Source organism: Dromaius novaehollandiae, chromosome 19, assembly GCF_036370855.1.
Source record: "Dromaius novaehollandiae isolate bDroNov1 chromosome 19, bDroNov1.hap1, whole genome shotgun sequence".
NCBI lineage: Eukaryota > Metazoa > Chordata > Aves > Casuariiformes > Dromaiidae > Dromaius > Dromaius novaehollandiae.
Window position 1 is genome coordinate 377638 of NC_088116.1, and position 13182 is coordinate 390819.

Sequence of the window (13182 nt, forward strand, 5' to 3'; positions counted from 1 at the left end):
TTTTAAATTGCCCTGGCAAGTGGAAAGCCACCGAACAAAGAAACTGTATCTTGCCCCAATCTTATCAGCTTCACGGTACAGAAGCCGTGTCTCAGACACCTTGCTAAAGGAAGACATCAGAACTTAAAGATATCTTCTTTCTTTACCAACATACTCATAAATAAATGGCAAACACATACAGCAATCAGAGTCCTGTTAACCTTCAGAAATTTCCTTCTTACCAGTCAGTGCAAAGTTGTCTGTTTTTCTTTCTCTTGCCTTACAACCTTCCCCAGTAAAACAGATGAGTTTCAAGTTCAGAGCAACATTATGGCCTCATATAAAACATACCCAAACCTCCAGTAAGTCACTTTGTTTTTAAAATTACCACTTGAAACAAATCACATTAATCTCACTTTTACTTTGTTCATGCTTTGCTTGGATTTCAGATAGCAAAAGACTACGATCAATCAAGTTGCAGAGCTCCCGCTCTCCCAGTGATCCTACCTCACACTACAAAGTTCCAGGAAGGCAGCTCTCACCTCTACGAATTCAAAATTACTTATAAAGGGCATAAAGGTCTTTATAAGGCCAGCACTGACTTTTAATTGTAATTGTGGCATTTCTGAACATAGAAATGCTCTTACATGCTGCACAGTATTCAAGGGAAGACATTCAGATTTGTGCAGAGAAGCACACTCAAGAATTGCACCAATTTAAAGCAATCCCTCTCGCAAAAAGCCATTTAATGCCATTAAATTCACATGAATTTTCAATACAAGTCTACATTCCCTTGGGGTGAAATGTGAACTTCGACTGTACTGATCAGGACTGACTGATGGGAGGGCTAACCACACGGTCACTGTGACAGCTATCACCAGCGGTATGAAAAGACGTGCTGATGTTTGCCACTGACGTACTCTCCCACCAGACACCGCTGCCAGTTGCTACTTACTATCCAGCAACCGGCAGCTGCTGCTCAGCACTTGCCCTCCAAACAGTCTAAAAAGGTATCTGACGAGACAGTCTAAGCCCTGTTTCATACGTGATTCCGGAGCAAATGCGGACTTTCTGATTCATTAAATGGAAACAACTCCATCTTGCTAAAATACATACTCTAGCTCAAAGGATGGATCTATGTGCGTACATTAATAGATTTTTTTCCAGAGGAAGCCCTACCAAAATAGCTTCAATCCCCCTCCTCCTCCTCTGCCAGAAAACAACAGAAGCCCCCACCATCCTAAGGGAAGTGTTGCTAATCTTGCAAAGAAATCCCTAGGACAGAAAAACAAATTGCAATGCAGTTTTCATAGTCAGCCATCACCCATAATTGTTTTTAATTTCCCTGAAATTCTCATTCTCAATTAGCCGAGTTTTGCTTTTTTTTTTCATTTGATCAGAATTGAATACTGCGAATATGAGGAATGAAATGCAAAGTGGGAGTTTAATTATCTTCCCCTCTGAAGTCAATGAAAGTTACTAAAAAAGCTACCAGATTTCTAAAGGTTCCTAAAGACCTGCTTTTAATCAACGTCAAGTAAGATAATTTTCAGTTTGCATTCCATTCTAATTTATCCAGCAATAAGGTCAGTTTGTAAGCTCATTCAAATAACATTATTCAAAAGTGCATAAAATAGAGCCGTAACGAAGAAGAAAACTGGGAGTCCTGAATCGTTGTTTCTTCTTACTACTGCAATAGATTTTTCTCCCTCACCTGATAGGTGAATGTATTATCTCTCATGAAGATGCTGTGCTGCACCTCATAGGATGCAGAGAGGCAAAAGACACGCTTAATCTCTTGTGAAAATTAAAGCAAGCCCTTAGAAACACTGAAAAATTCCAGATGCGTTTAAAAATAAAGAGTTTCTTTGTCTCTGATCACTGGCTATTACTAGAGCAGAAAAAATGGCTCATGACGAACATGCTTGGGAACCAAATTTTCCTGTGATATCAGACATGAACGAGATGCAACGCTGAACCAAGCACAGAGGTGATTTTTGGTATCTTTTTCAAGGACTCTTCATTGGTGTGGTATAACCTTCATATTGTATGATATTGCATATATTGCAAATGATGCACCTACTGTAAACACGTAGGCAGAGAATGACCCTGGAAAAACCCTCATCACCACATGCCTCAGGACAGACCTGCACTAACACTCCTGTCTTTTAGAGCAGGAAACTAACCCCATTGCCCAGTCTCTAATTAGGTTCTGTTATTTACCTTCTTTTAAATGAGACTCTGTTTCCAAAGGTCATTAAACAGCCTGTATTCTAAACCCAGAAAGAGCTTACCATCCAGGCCAGGCAGAACAGTACTCCTCATGGCCAGCACCAAACCAAGCGGCGATCCAAAGAGGAAGAAATCAGACACCTCGAATTCAAATCGGCCCAGGTTTACTTCTGAGAGACTGGAGCTATTCACAGGAGGAAAGTCTGCATCATCTTTCAACGCACTTGAGTGGATGCTGAGCAAAGAAAATGCACTGCTTCAACATTAACGAAGACAGCATCCAGAGAAAAAGTCCATTTCAAAAACAGACTGCTTAGAAAGCTCTAGCACCTGCTTCCAGATCCAAGCAGCGTGTGTTAAATTGTAGACAGATATGCAGTATAGCAGCTGTTTATCATGTTTTCTATCATACGGCTGTTAAGTAAATTTACTACCGTCAACGTGCAAGAGTTCTCTACAGTTAAAATACTTGTAAGAAAGTTATGCAAGGACTGTGAAGATTGAAGTTTACCTCCCCTCCCCTTCAGCTGTATAGACATATGTAAGCATATTCTGAAACTTTTGCTACAAAATCTAACCTATTCAACTTGTATAAGGACAATGACATTAAACAGTCACAGTCAAAGTATGTCACATAGATGCATAAAAAGGCTCTTTCTGATGTGTTCCCTAGGCTATGAATTAAAAGGTGACTACTTCTCAACTATCTATTACAGGTAAAAATTAGCAATGTATACAGATAGCTTTTCATCTTTTAAGCGATTTAAAAACTTTCATTTATATTCTATGCCATACATACATAGAGGTAAACACAGATCACTTATCCCTGGTTGACAGAGAAAAGATTTGCCCCTCATTTAGTCCTGTTAAAGATGAAATTACATTCAAATTCAGTACACTAGCATACACACGTCTTGTTCAGCCATGAGGAGAACATGTCTTCAGAGTATGCAGGAGCTGATTGTGAGAGATGCTGACCATAGTGACTTTAAATAGAGTGGTAACTGAAGCCCCCATGAGTTACCCACACGTGACATCCTGCATCAATGGCCAGAAATCCTGTAGATTGGTCCTGAATCAGCCAAGAGACCAGGCCTCCCTTTCAACCTTTTGAGCCCACTAGTGTCCTAATTTATCACAATTTATAACCTGATGCTTTTAACCAAACTTCCAGGGAGCAAGGTTAGGGCCCCTTCAGGGTAGAAATGAAGAAACGTGGGAATTAAATTCATCATCTGTTTGGCAGTGAAGTTAGCTCTCTGTGCCAAAAGCACTCAGCAAAAAAGCACAAGTTAATGCAATGAAATGCCACAACAGTATGCTGGACTGGGACATTTGTGTGAAAGAGGGATCTTTGTCACCTCATTGCTCCAACTGAGACACCACCTCTAAATTACACTAAGTAAGCTCATACGAAAAGATGTCTAATGATCTCACAAATTTCTCACGCAGAAAACGGAAGGCTCTGAATGTCTCTGTATTTACTGTGTGGGGCAGGGAATGACTTGGTTTGGTTTGATTTTTTTTTCCTGTTTAATTTACCAAGGAATTTTTCTGCCTTCTCTAGTCTATGTATTTCAAGCTATTCCTCAATAACTTAGCAAAAAGCTGAATTTTCATGAGTTAGAAATGTGAGTGGAAGGTAATGCTTTTCCATCTGCTTGCTTAAGCAAAGCTGTGTGTAAAGCCTTCAGTTTAAAATCACAGATACCCAGAAAATGAAAACATAATACCTAGAAGATGACTGTTTCATCTATTAATTATCCTATTATACCTCAAGCATGAAACGCTTTACACAAGCCAAGACTGTGCTTTCTATGCTTTAAACATTACACAGTACTACTTCTATAGAGAGCGCTAAAAGTGACAGACCAAAAAAATCTTCACACTTTAGCACATGCTGATATCCAGAAAAAAAAAAAAGCAACCCAAAACCACGGTGTGGAAATAAAAAGCAGAATAATCAACAAAAATAAAGCAAAGCACATACAGACTGCAGCCAAAGCAAGAAAATAAAATTACCTTAAACTGCCACTAACAAAACAGCCAGATTGAATTACAGCACAGTGGTAAGTCTGCACTACACTCGAGCTGTCGCAGAACTGAAAGTTGGAACCCAATAAAACTTTTCTCCCTCTGCATCACTCCCAATGAAATAAAGAAATGAGAAGATGGAAACAAAAGAAAAAACACAAAGAATTCAGATAATAAAAAGCAGTCAAACAGCTAAGAAGTTGCAAAAACAATAAAACAAAGGCAATGGTGATCTTCACATCATATCTGTGTTTAAAAGGTTTCTTCAGATTCAGGAAAGCTAATTAAGTTAACACTCTTCCCTCCACCCACCTTGCCATTTAAGCTGAATGTTTATGCAGCTTTCTGTTTTATTTTAATACCAGACTGAAGAGCTTGTAAACCAATAAGAGCACATAAAGCAATTATCTCATTCTTTGGAGAACAATGGAAAGCCTGTAAGTGAAGTCAGAGGGATCTTTAGAAAGAAAAAAAGCATCAGAAATTGAAAATTACAAAGCATTCATCCACCTTGATTTGTGTGGGCTGCACTGAAGAAATGGAACTACCTGCATTACAGTTTTGTACATTCAGAACTCTCACAGCTGAATAAAAAAAAGAATAAAAAACTTGCCACAGATGAGCGGGTCTAAACTAGACCCACAATCTGTGGATCTACATCTATGCTCTTCTTCTAGGAATATGCAGGGACTTCAAGCAAACTTCTAGAAACACTCCACAAAGAATGCAAATAACTCCATTACTCTGGCACTGACAGGCTGCATTCAATGGCAAGCCCATTTCTTTTACTTAGTCATCAAACACTAGTTACCTAGAAAGGAAAGCATGATGCTGGGTTATAGTATCACAGCCATAGGTGGATGAGTCACTTTGTTTCCGTGGTAGTGGCTGCCTTGGCTCCTCATCCTCCATGATTCCCGAGATGTCAATATTGCTTTTGCTGAGGCGTTTGCTGCCACCCAGACTGGAGTCCTCTGCTAAGAGGGGATTATCCTTCAGAGAATGAACAGAGCAAAGTGAAGGTTTAAAAAGGGATCAAAATACAACAGAGCTTACTGTGAAATAGCTGCATTTATACATTTGACCTCACTTCGTCCAGGAAAGAGTGAAAGGGGTTAGACTTCCTCTCTGCAGAAGCACATGCAGAAAGAGATGAAGACTCGCTTTCCCTCTCAGACCTGTAGCCTAACAGCTGGGAGGAGGATCAGGAATTTTTGAGAGGGAACAGTGACACAAAGGCCTCATCCCTCTTGACTTCATCATTCTTAGAGAACTGTAAATATCATAAGATAATCAGATGGGTCTTAGCTGAATGCACAAAATGCCAATTACAACGTGGCCTTGTAATTGCTACTGCAGACCACTACGCATTTTACTGGATCAGGCAGGAGTTGAGGGCTCTTGCAGTGTGTGTTGGGAACAGGGAACTGTCTGCCTGCTGCTTTGTGTGATAAAGTGATGTATAACCAAAAACGGATTCTCTTGTTAAATATGTGCTTCCCTTGAGTTCAAGCTAAAAACGACTACAGGTTCTACTTGTACTTTTTTATGCAACCAGTAATGTTTTTAAGTCTGACATTGACTCTATATATCTTGATTTGCCCTGCAGTTTACAATCTTCAGTGGAACTCTCTGTTTTTATAACAGGTACTTTTTGTTTTGTTTTAAAAACACTACCTATCCTCCAGAACACCAGAGGCCTTCCAAAGCCAAAATTCAATCACCAAACTGTTCTTGACAGAGTTTCTTACATAGGGACTTTGTACAGATACGTTCTCAGCAATGTGAGTGAACACCTTTTCTCAATCTGTTCATGTTTCATAATTATTTTAAACTGATTCAACAGGCAAAGCTATTTACCCCATAGATTCAATGAGGAATTCTGTTCTCTACCTTGTTCCCAAACAACAATGCCATGAAAATACAATATATTTATGATTTTAAATTGAAACTTGCATGCTACAGATATTCTTCAATCTTTGCCTAAAATTCCAGCTTGCCAACTGTTCTATGAATAAATTTATTAGTGTGCATAAGAAAGTTCAGGGTAGCACAGAAAACGGAGGTAGGAGGTGAGGACACCCACATACACATAGCTGAAAGTGAACTTCTAGAGACTGATCCAGAGCCCATGAAATCCACTGATAAATCCATCGATTTATATGGCTGCAGGTAAAGCACTCAAACACCATACCATCAGTGATTTCTGAGAACCATATCAGCACTGTCAAGTCTCAGAACTTCATCAAAACCCTAGTGACAATTTAAGGCTCTCTGTGTGCGAATGACATGGCAGATATATCAGCACCTCAGCTCCCGTTACTTTTTAATAAGGAAGTTCATGTCAATGGAGTATGAAAAATGGGAACCCTTGAAGGTGCCAGAACAAGAAGCTGATGTAAAGAACTCAATATGATGAAATATTTCATTTTCGGCCTCTTATTTTCCTAATGGTCCAGGGAAGAGGGCTGACTGTTTGAAAGGCATGGAGCTGGCAGTAATGTAACACCAAATGCTTTTCTTGTAGTCACCCACATATTTCTCCACAGTATTTAAAAACTAACTTGTATCGCCACAGAACTAGCTAATAGGACTGCTTAGTAATGAAAGCTATTACCTTTGTCACTGAAAGCTGGCAGCAATTCGCCTTTGTCCTTTAAGCCTCACAAAAAGTTCACCTTGCAGAGGGCTTGTCCTTCTCTTATGTCACAAGACAATCACAGACAGGTCAAATTTTGCATGGGTTTGACAGTCTCAGAACAATAGCATGTGGGAAAAGCATTTTCTTCTTCCTCACTGCTACTATTAAGATTAACCTAGCATTTCAATTGTGCATATTTATTTACTGGGTGTGATGTTTCCGTCAGAGAGACAGTAGTTTTTTTTTTTTTAATTTTTTTTTTTTATCTGAAAGAAAAATATTCAGCTAAAACCAGTTAATAGGATATGGCATGCTATTATTGCTCTGCAGAAGGGAACCTTCATTTCCTTCAGTAAGATTCACCTCATTTTAAACTTGATTTCCTATAGGTGAAACAGGTCTTACAAAACATGCATTTCATAGACATTTCAATGAGATAAGAAATCAGCAATTTTAAAAGGAAAAGGGACTAAAGCTCTGTGGGACTTCTCCAGGGAAGGTCACTGGGAAACTGGCTAGTCATTTTACCAGAGAGCAGGTTTCCTAATTTTTCTTTTTCTCTGTTGTATGTGATGCTCTCCCCACCCTATTTTGTATTTTCTCCCCTACTGCTCCCTGAACCTCTGTTCTTGGACATTGCATTATGCCACTGCATCACACCACTGACATGCCTTTGGAAAACTCTTTACAATTTATTACAGTGAACGTCCCAAGTGAAAATAGACTTTATCGTGCTCAGTGCCTTCAAGCAACTTGAAAAGAGTGTAAAATCTAAATAGATAAGACAGAGGCTGTGAGAAAGAGTGCTCAGTTTACCTAGGGCTGAGGCATGGTAGATCAAGAGACTTGGCCAAGGTAATGCAGACAGACTATGGAAAATTAGTAATTGAATCTACTTCTCTGGAGCTAGGGAGAGAACGAGTTCACAGGCCAGGCATTCCTCATAACCTCGCTCAGCGCTGGAGCACATTAGTAGTCCTGTGCATCTGGGGCGAGATTTCATTTCAAGAGTGCAGAAGAGCCAAATTTGTTCTCCAGAATTATGCAGATGAGCTGCTGGAGAATGAAACCACAGACACGAGCTACGGCATGAGTCTTCCCGCAGCGCCCTGCCTACTGGCCTCAGCAGCCAAGAGGCCTGGCTTCTGTGCCAGGTGAATAATTAGTCCTGCTGCTGAGAAAGGGGAACCAGGGAGCTCGTTAGTGTCAGCTCTGGAGCTGGCTTCTGTCATTTGAATAATCTGCCCCTTGGGGACTGAACTGGAACAAAATTCTCTTCACATATGTTACTGAACAGCCATTCAATGGCACAAGCCTGACAATCATTTGTGTCACAGAGACAGAAGATAACTGGGTGAGAGAAGCTCTTACTGAGGAATTAAACCTAAGCCACCTGGGCCTTCTCTGCATCTGAATGGTGAAAACTGCATCAGATGCTACGAGTATGTCAAAATGTCTGTACGCCGGGAGATCATGGAGAAGAGAAAGAGTTGAAATTAATATTATTATAATACCACCCTTTTTGTTTTAAGTATTGTACAAAAAATCCCATATTCAAATCTATTCAACTCAGAAAAATGTGGTCAGATTTTAATCTCACTGGTTTCAACATTTAGGTTTGCTTTCATGTCAGGGTCTTTTCCTCCATACTGTAAAAGAGACTGAGCCAATTCAGCATTTATATTAGCCAGATCAGGGAGTATGAAACAGTTCTCAAAAAAATACTGAACATTGGACACCACATTAGAAGGCAGCTGAGGTGATCAGTACTGAGACTATTCACTGCATTTTAAACAACAAAAAAGTCTGTTTTCTGGTGCTATAAGCTCTCTCAGATCCCGCAAATGCCACAATTAAAATTTTACCTGCAGTAAAATGGTACAAATACCAGGATCTGAAGCAGCCACCCACTGATATGCTTTATGTATCCTTCATCCATGTGAAGCAAACCCTCAGCCTTCTTACTCAAGGTGTGATATTGTGATGACAACATTGGCTTTCTTTGTTAAGCATTTCAATATTTACAAATGTCACTGATTTTTGAAGGGCAGAAGTTACTAGTCTGGTTTGAGCAGAGTGACATTTGCTATACTGAGGATTCTTTTATTAAACATACAGATAATTTCTCAAATACTATACAGGCATGTACACACAATAAAGCAACATAATCACAGTAATCATGCACATTTCTACAAATACCATAGAATTCTCTACCCATTATGGATAATCCTCACTTGATTATTCAGTGAATAATGGAAACCAGAAGACAGAATGGACTGCATCACACAAACCAACAAATATTCATTCACTTGTGGTAGTAGTAGTAATGTACCATTCTAATTCATTATTTACATTGTCTCGACAAAAGAACAGACCCGCTCTTGCCAAAAAAAGTTTCTAGTGCTTTAAAATTAGAAAGCTCTAGCTATGAACTATTCAGAGAATGCAATGTGCTGTCCTCAGTACTGGTACTGTTAAAGGTTGGCTGCTGAGAATTCAGAGCTATGTTATTAATGGAGGATAATTCTCTTCCTATAAATATTAAGAGGATGCCTCTCTGCTTGAGAGTACTACCATGTTCACATGCTGTCCTTTCACACACAGTTCTCAAAATGAATCAAAGAAGTTGGTATCACTGAGCCCATTTTTGAGAAGAGAGGGAACTAAACAGTCAAAAGATGAAACAATTTTGCCAAGGTCGCAAAACTGTGGAAGAATGGAGCCCGAGTGCCTTGTCTAATGCCCACTCAAATACACCAAACTACCTCTCAACCCCTGCTTGAGTCTGAAGTACATCAGGTTAATTAAACTCCAATTTTTTTTTCCCTCAAATGATGCATACAATAATGCAGCTTAAATGCTAGCATTACTTTAAAAAAATATGCTTCCGCTATCAAAAATTCTTTTCTGGATCACAGTTGCAACTAATCCTCCCTTCTCTCCAAATGCAGAATTCATTTAGAGACTTTTATGCTCAGTGGTCCATTCACACATATCCTTAGGTGACTGGCATCTCTCATGATAAATGAGGCATCCTTCCACCAGCCACTAATATTTACTCGTGAGTACACCCTAATTCTAGATTACTGATAGGAAGGAGCATAAAGAATTCCAGACACAATGGAGACCAACCAAAAAAAAAAAGTTTAAGCAAAAAATAGCAGCCTGACACTACTGAGAGAGGGTGCCTTTACATCCACCATTAGGGATACAATAAAAGGCACTCTGTGGCCCTGCTTTAAGGATTTACCAATAAAGCCTTAACCAGTGATTTCTGTGTACCATGAAACTTAAGCTGCAGACCTCATTTTCAGACAGCATTTTTTTGACATATGGGCAAAATCCTGTGCTATCATTGCTATTTACCAAATCCCTAAATTCTCTGGTTTACATGGACCTGATTTCCTTCAGGGAATTAATCCTCAGGGTCTCAGATGAGTGTTTTTTTTTTTCTCTTTACCTGGATGCTGCTGATGCTTCCTCTCCTGCTGCTGTTCTGACTCTCATCAGCTGCGTTAGCATTATAGCAGATGGCGTCAAAACCCAAAATTCCTCCTATGCAGTCACCGATGAGACACACCTGAGGAAATAAGAGATTTTTTTTCTGGTGGGACACAGCAAAGTGCTTTAAAAAAACCAAACAACACCACAGCCTTATAGAGGAATTAGGACAGCTGAAAGCCACCTTGATTTACACCCTTGGTATAACATTTCTGCTGGTTCCTATTGCAGCTGAAAAGATGTGTTTGCACTTTCTCCCATTTCCTCTTACCGCCAGACATGCACTCTAGAATATCTGCCCAAAGGACTGTTTTGACCAGCTGGGCTTTCCTCCAAACCAGTCAGAACTCTTGCTGGCTACCTGCAGTCAGATTCCACCTTAAAAAGTCCAGGTCACTGGAGAACCTGTCTCAGAAATATTTCAAACTCCTTAACATTTCCTTCAGAGTCACATAAGGAAGAAGAACTCAACAAATTAAGAACAGGTTGTTATTCCCTGGTCAAGACAAGGGAGCAGAACTTTTAAATGAGGTATTAAGTGAAGAGATTCACCCACACTTAATATAAACATACAAGCTACCTTCAAAATATATATTTTAATTTCTAGGCCTATAAGTCTATAGAGTACTAAAACTGGGAATTCAACAGAAGGAGTAATTTTATGTCACACCGGAATCTGCCTCACAAGCCAATTACACTGAACATCTCTCCATCCCACAGGATGTTCATCCCACCCCTGTCCCTCTGCCCCTGCCCCAGGAGGAGTAATAGATGTTATCACCTCTCTCCTTGATAATGATCCGCTCTGTTCCACAGGTTCTAGCAACCCTTTTTCCTCCTATTCTCAAAGTGAATGTCTAGTCAGTTCTTCCCAAGTACATCAAATACTTTAACAGGTGACACTACCTCTCCCTATAAGCCTTACCTTGCTTCTAGCCTTAACTCAGCTTGGCTACAACACAACTACAACTACTTCTGGATAACAGGATGTTGTGCACAATCTTCTCAAAGTGAGCAGTGTTAGGAAAAGCGAGCACTTAGCCATGCAGGCAGGAAAAAAACCCCAAACCTTTCAGTCCATTCCCACGTTCCAGACTCTCTTGAGAGTTAACAGCTGTTAAAAGTGAACTTTCTCAGGATGAAAACATAAAAAAAAGCCCAAAGTACATGAAGGTAAGTAACATCTGCCCTAAGACAACTCTGATTCCAAAGTCATACACAATTGACCAACACGCTGATTCACCCTTTTGATCTTCAGATTCCTATACCATGCAAGGAAGTCAACAAAGACCTGAAAGTCATATGGATACCAGTAACCTTAACAAAATTATCAGCAAGTTTTGTGGTGGATTAATGGTATTTTCTTGAACTTACCACTCCATTTCTCATCCTCATTATTACTGGCATGAAGGTAATGGGGTTAACTTGTTCCAGATGCTATATAAAGCCCAAAAGGCCATCTCTGCTCTGATGAACTTGCAATATAAATGGACAGAACAAACCAAAATACAAGAGGGGAAAGAGACACACAGGGTGGGGGTCAGCTTATATGGCATGTAATTCAGAAGTATAGAACTATTCAGATGTAGAGCTGGTATTTTTATCTAAGGACCAAAGCAAAGTACTGCAGACAGTGTGGAGAGGTCACTTTTCCAGCTTCTAACAATGCTGGTACTTGAGAAGAAAACTGTGGAGCATACAGGGGTCATGTAGACTCTTCCATATGAAATATTAATACAGATTTTGGGAAAGAACAAAACAAAACCCTCCCAAACCACCAAGGAGATTTCTTTGTAGCTTTTTGAAAGGAAAAAAAAACCCTGTAACATTAAATTTTTACTGAAAGAGAGATCTGTTTTCACAATTCTCTCTGTCATTTGTATAATTTTTCTTTGCATAATCTCACCTTTCATAACGTTCTGTCACCGCAGGTGGATTGTTTTTATGCTCCAAGCAAGAACAGTTTACTGTGGATATTAAAACTATCTTCAAGCCAAATTTCGGTCTAAAAAATGCTGATATACCACCTCATAATCTTATTATTGCTATGAAAAAGATAATTTGTTTGTGTAATAACATTTATGCTTTCCCTCAAAGATTACACTGTACTCTCATACTAGATGTCTTCCCCCCCGGGAGTCTGGAGGTCATTGTATTTTAAGGAACTATAATTTTATAGCTATGTAGAGGGTCCCATCACAAAATAATTTCAGTAACTCATACCAGGTAGCAGTATGACATTTACTCTGGGTGAAGCAGGGAAGTACTATTTATTTCTAGTCTAGCAATGGAGAAGCAGGAGCAACAACTGTGACCTATGTCAGCCAAAAGTCTGCAGATGACTTCACTGGGGAATGGGTCAGACTGGAGAAATTAAATGACTTTCCCAAAGTCACACAAAACATCTGCAACACAGCTGGGAACTGAGTATTTGTCTTCCGAGACTCGGTGCTCCCAATTGTTCTATTATTACTGTCATGGAGGCAGAAAAGAAAAAGCAGTACTTAAATGCTGGATTCCTTGTGCTTTTAGCCAGAGACATGCTGATGTACCACCCTACTCTATCAGCTATAGTGGGTTTGTGAGGAAGTCAGTAAGACAGATTTTGAGTTGTCTTGGTCTGGCTGGCTTGTTCACTGCTTAACATAACACACTCCTACTGCACAATCTAAGGCTCCTATGCACTACCAGACATTATAGCAATAATTAGTAAGAGCTTAGGGATAAAACTGCTTGTGGGAGAAGGAACAGCATCTTCTGCCAACTGAGTAAGCCCAGGTTAGATACTGACAGGA

General features: G+C 39.7%; 1 protein-coding gene across 18 annotated transcripts in view; it reads right to left on the bottom strand.

Moving 5' to 3' along the window:
* Positions 1 to 13182, bottom strand: part of PITPNM3 (PITPNM family member 3) — a 151994-nt gene that overhangs the window by 33034 nt on the left and 105778 nt on the right. For 14 of the 18 annotated variants that reach the window (XR_010392235.1, XM_064522975.1, XM_064522970.1 and 11 more), the window contains 3 exons: positions 10347 to 10466; positions 5057 to 5238; positions 2274 to 2464 (listed from right to left, as the gene is read on the bottom strand). Coding sequence is in view for 17 of the 18 variants with exons in the window: in XM_064522975.1 (XP_064379045.1) it covers positions 2274 to 2464; positions 5057 to 5238; positions 10347 to 10466 (493 nt within the window). In the remaining variant the exon portion in view is untranslated. The remainder of the gene's footprint in view (positions 1 to 2273; positions 2465 to 5056; positions 5239 to 10346; positions 10467 to 13182) is intronic. The other 4 variants (XM_064522972.1, XM_064522968.1, XM_064522973.1 and 1 more) reach the window with 3 other exon arrangements.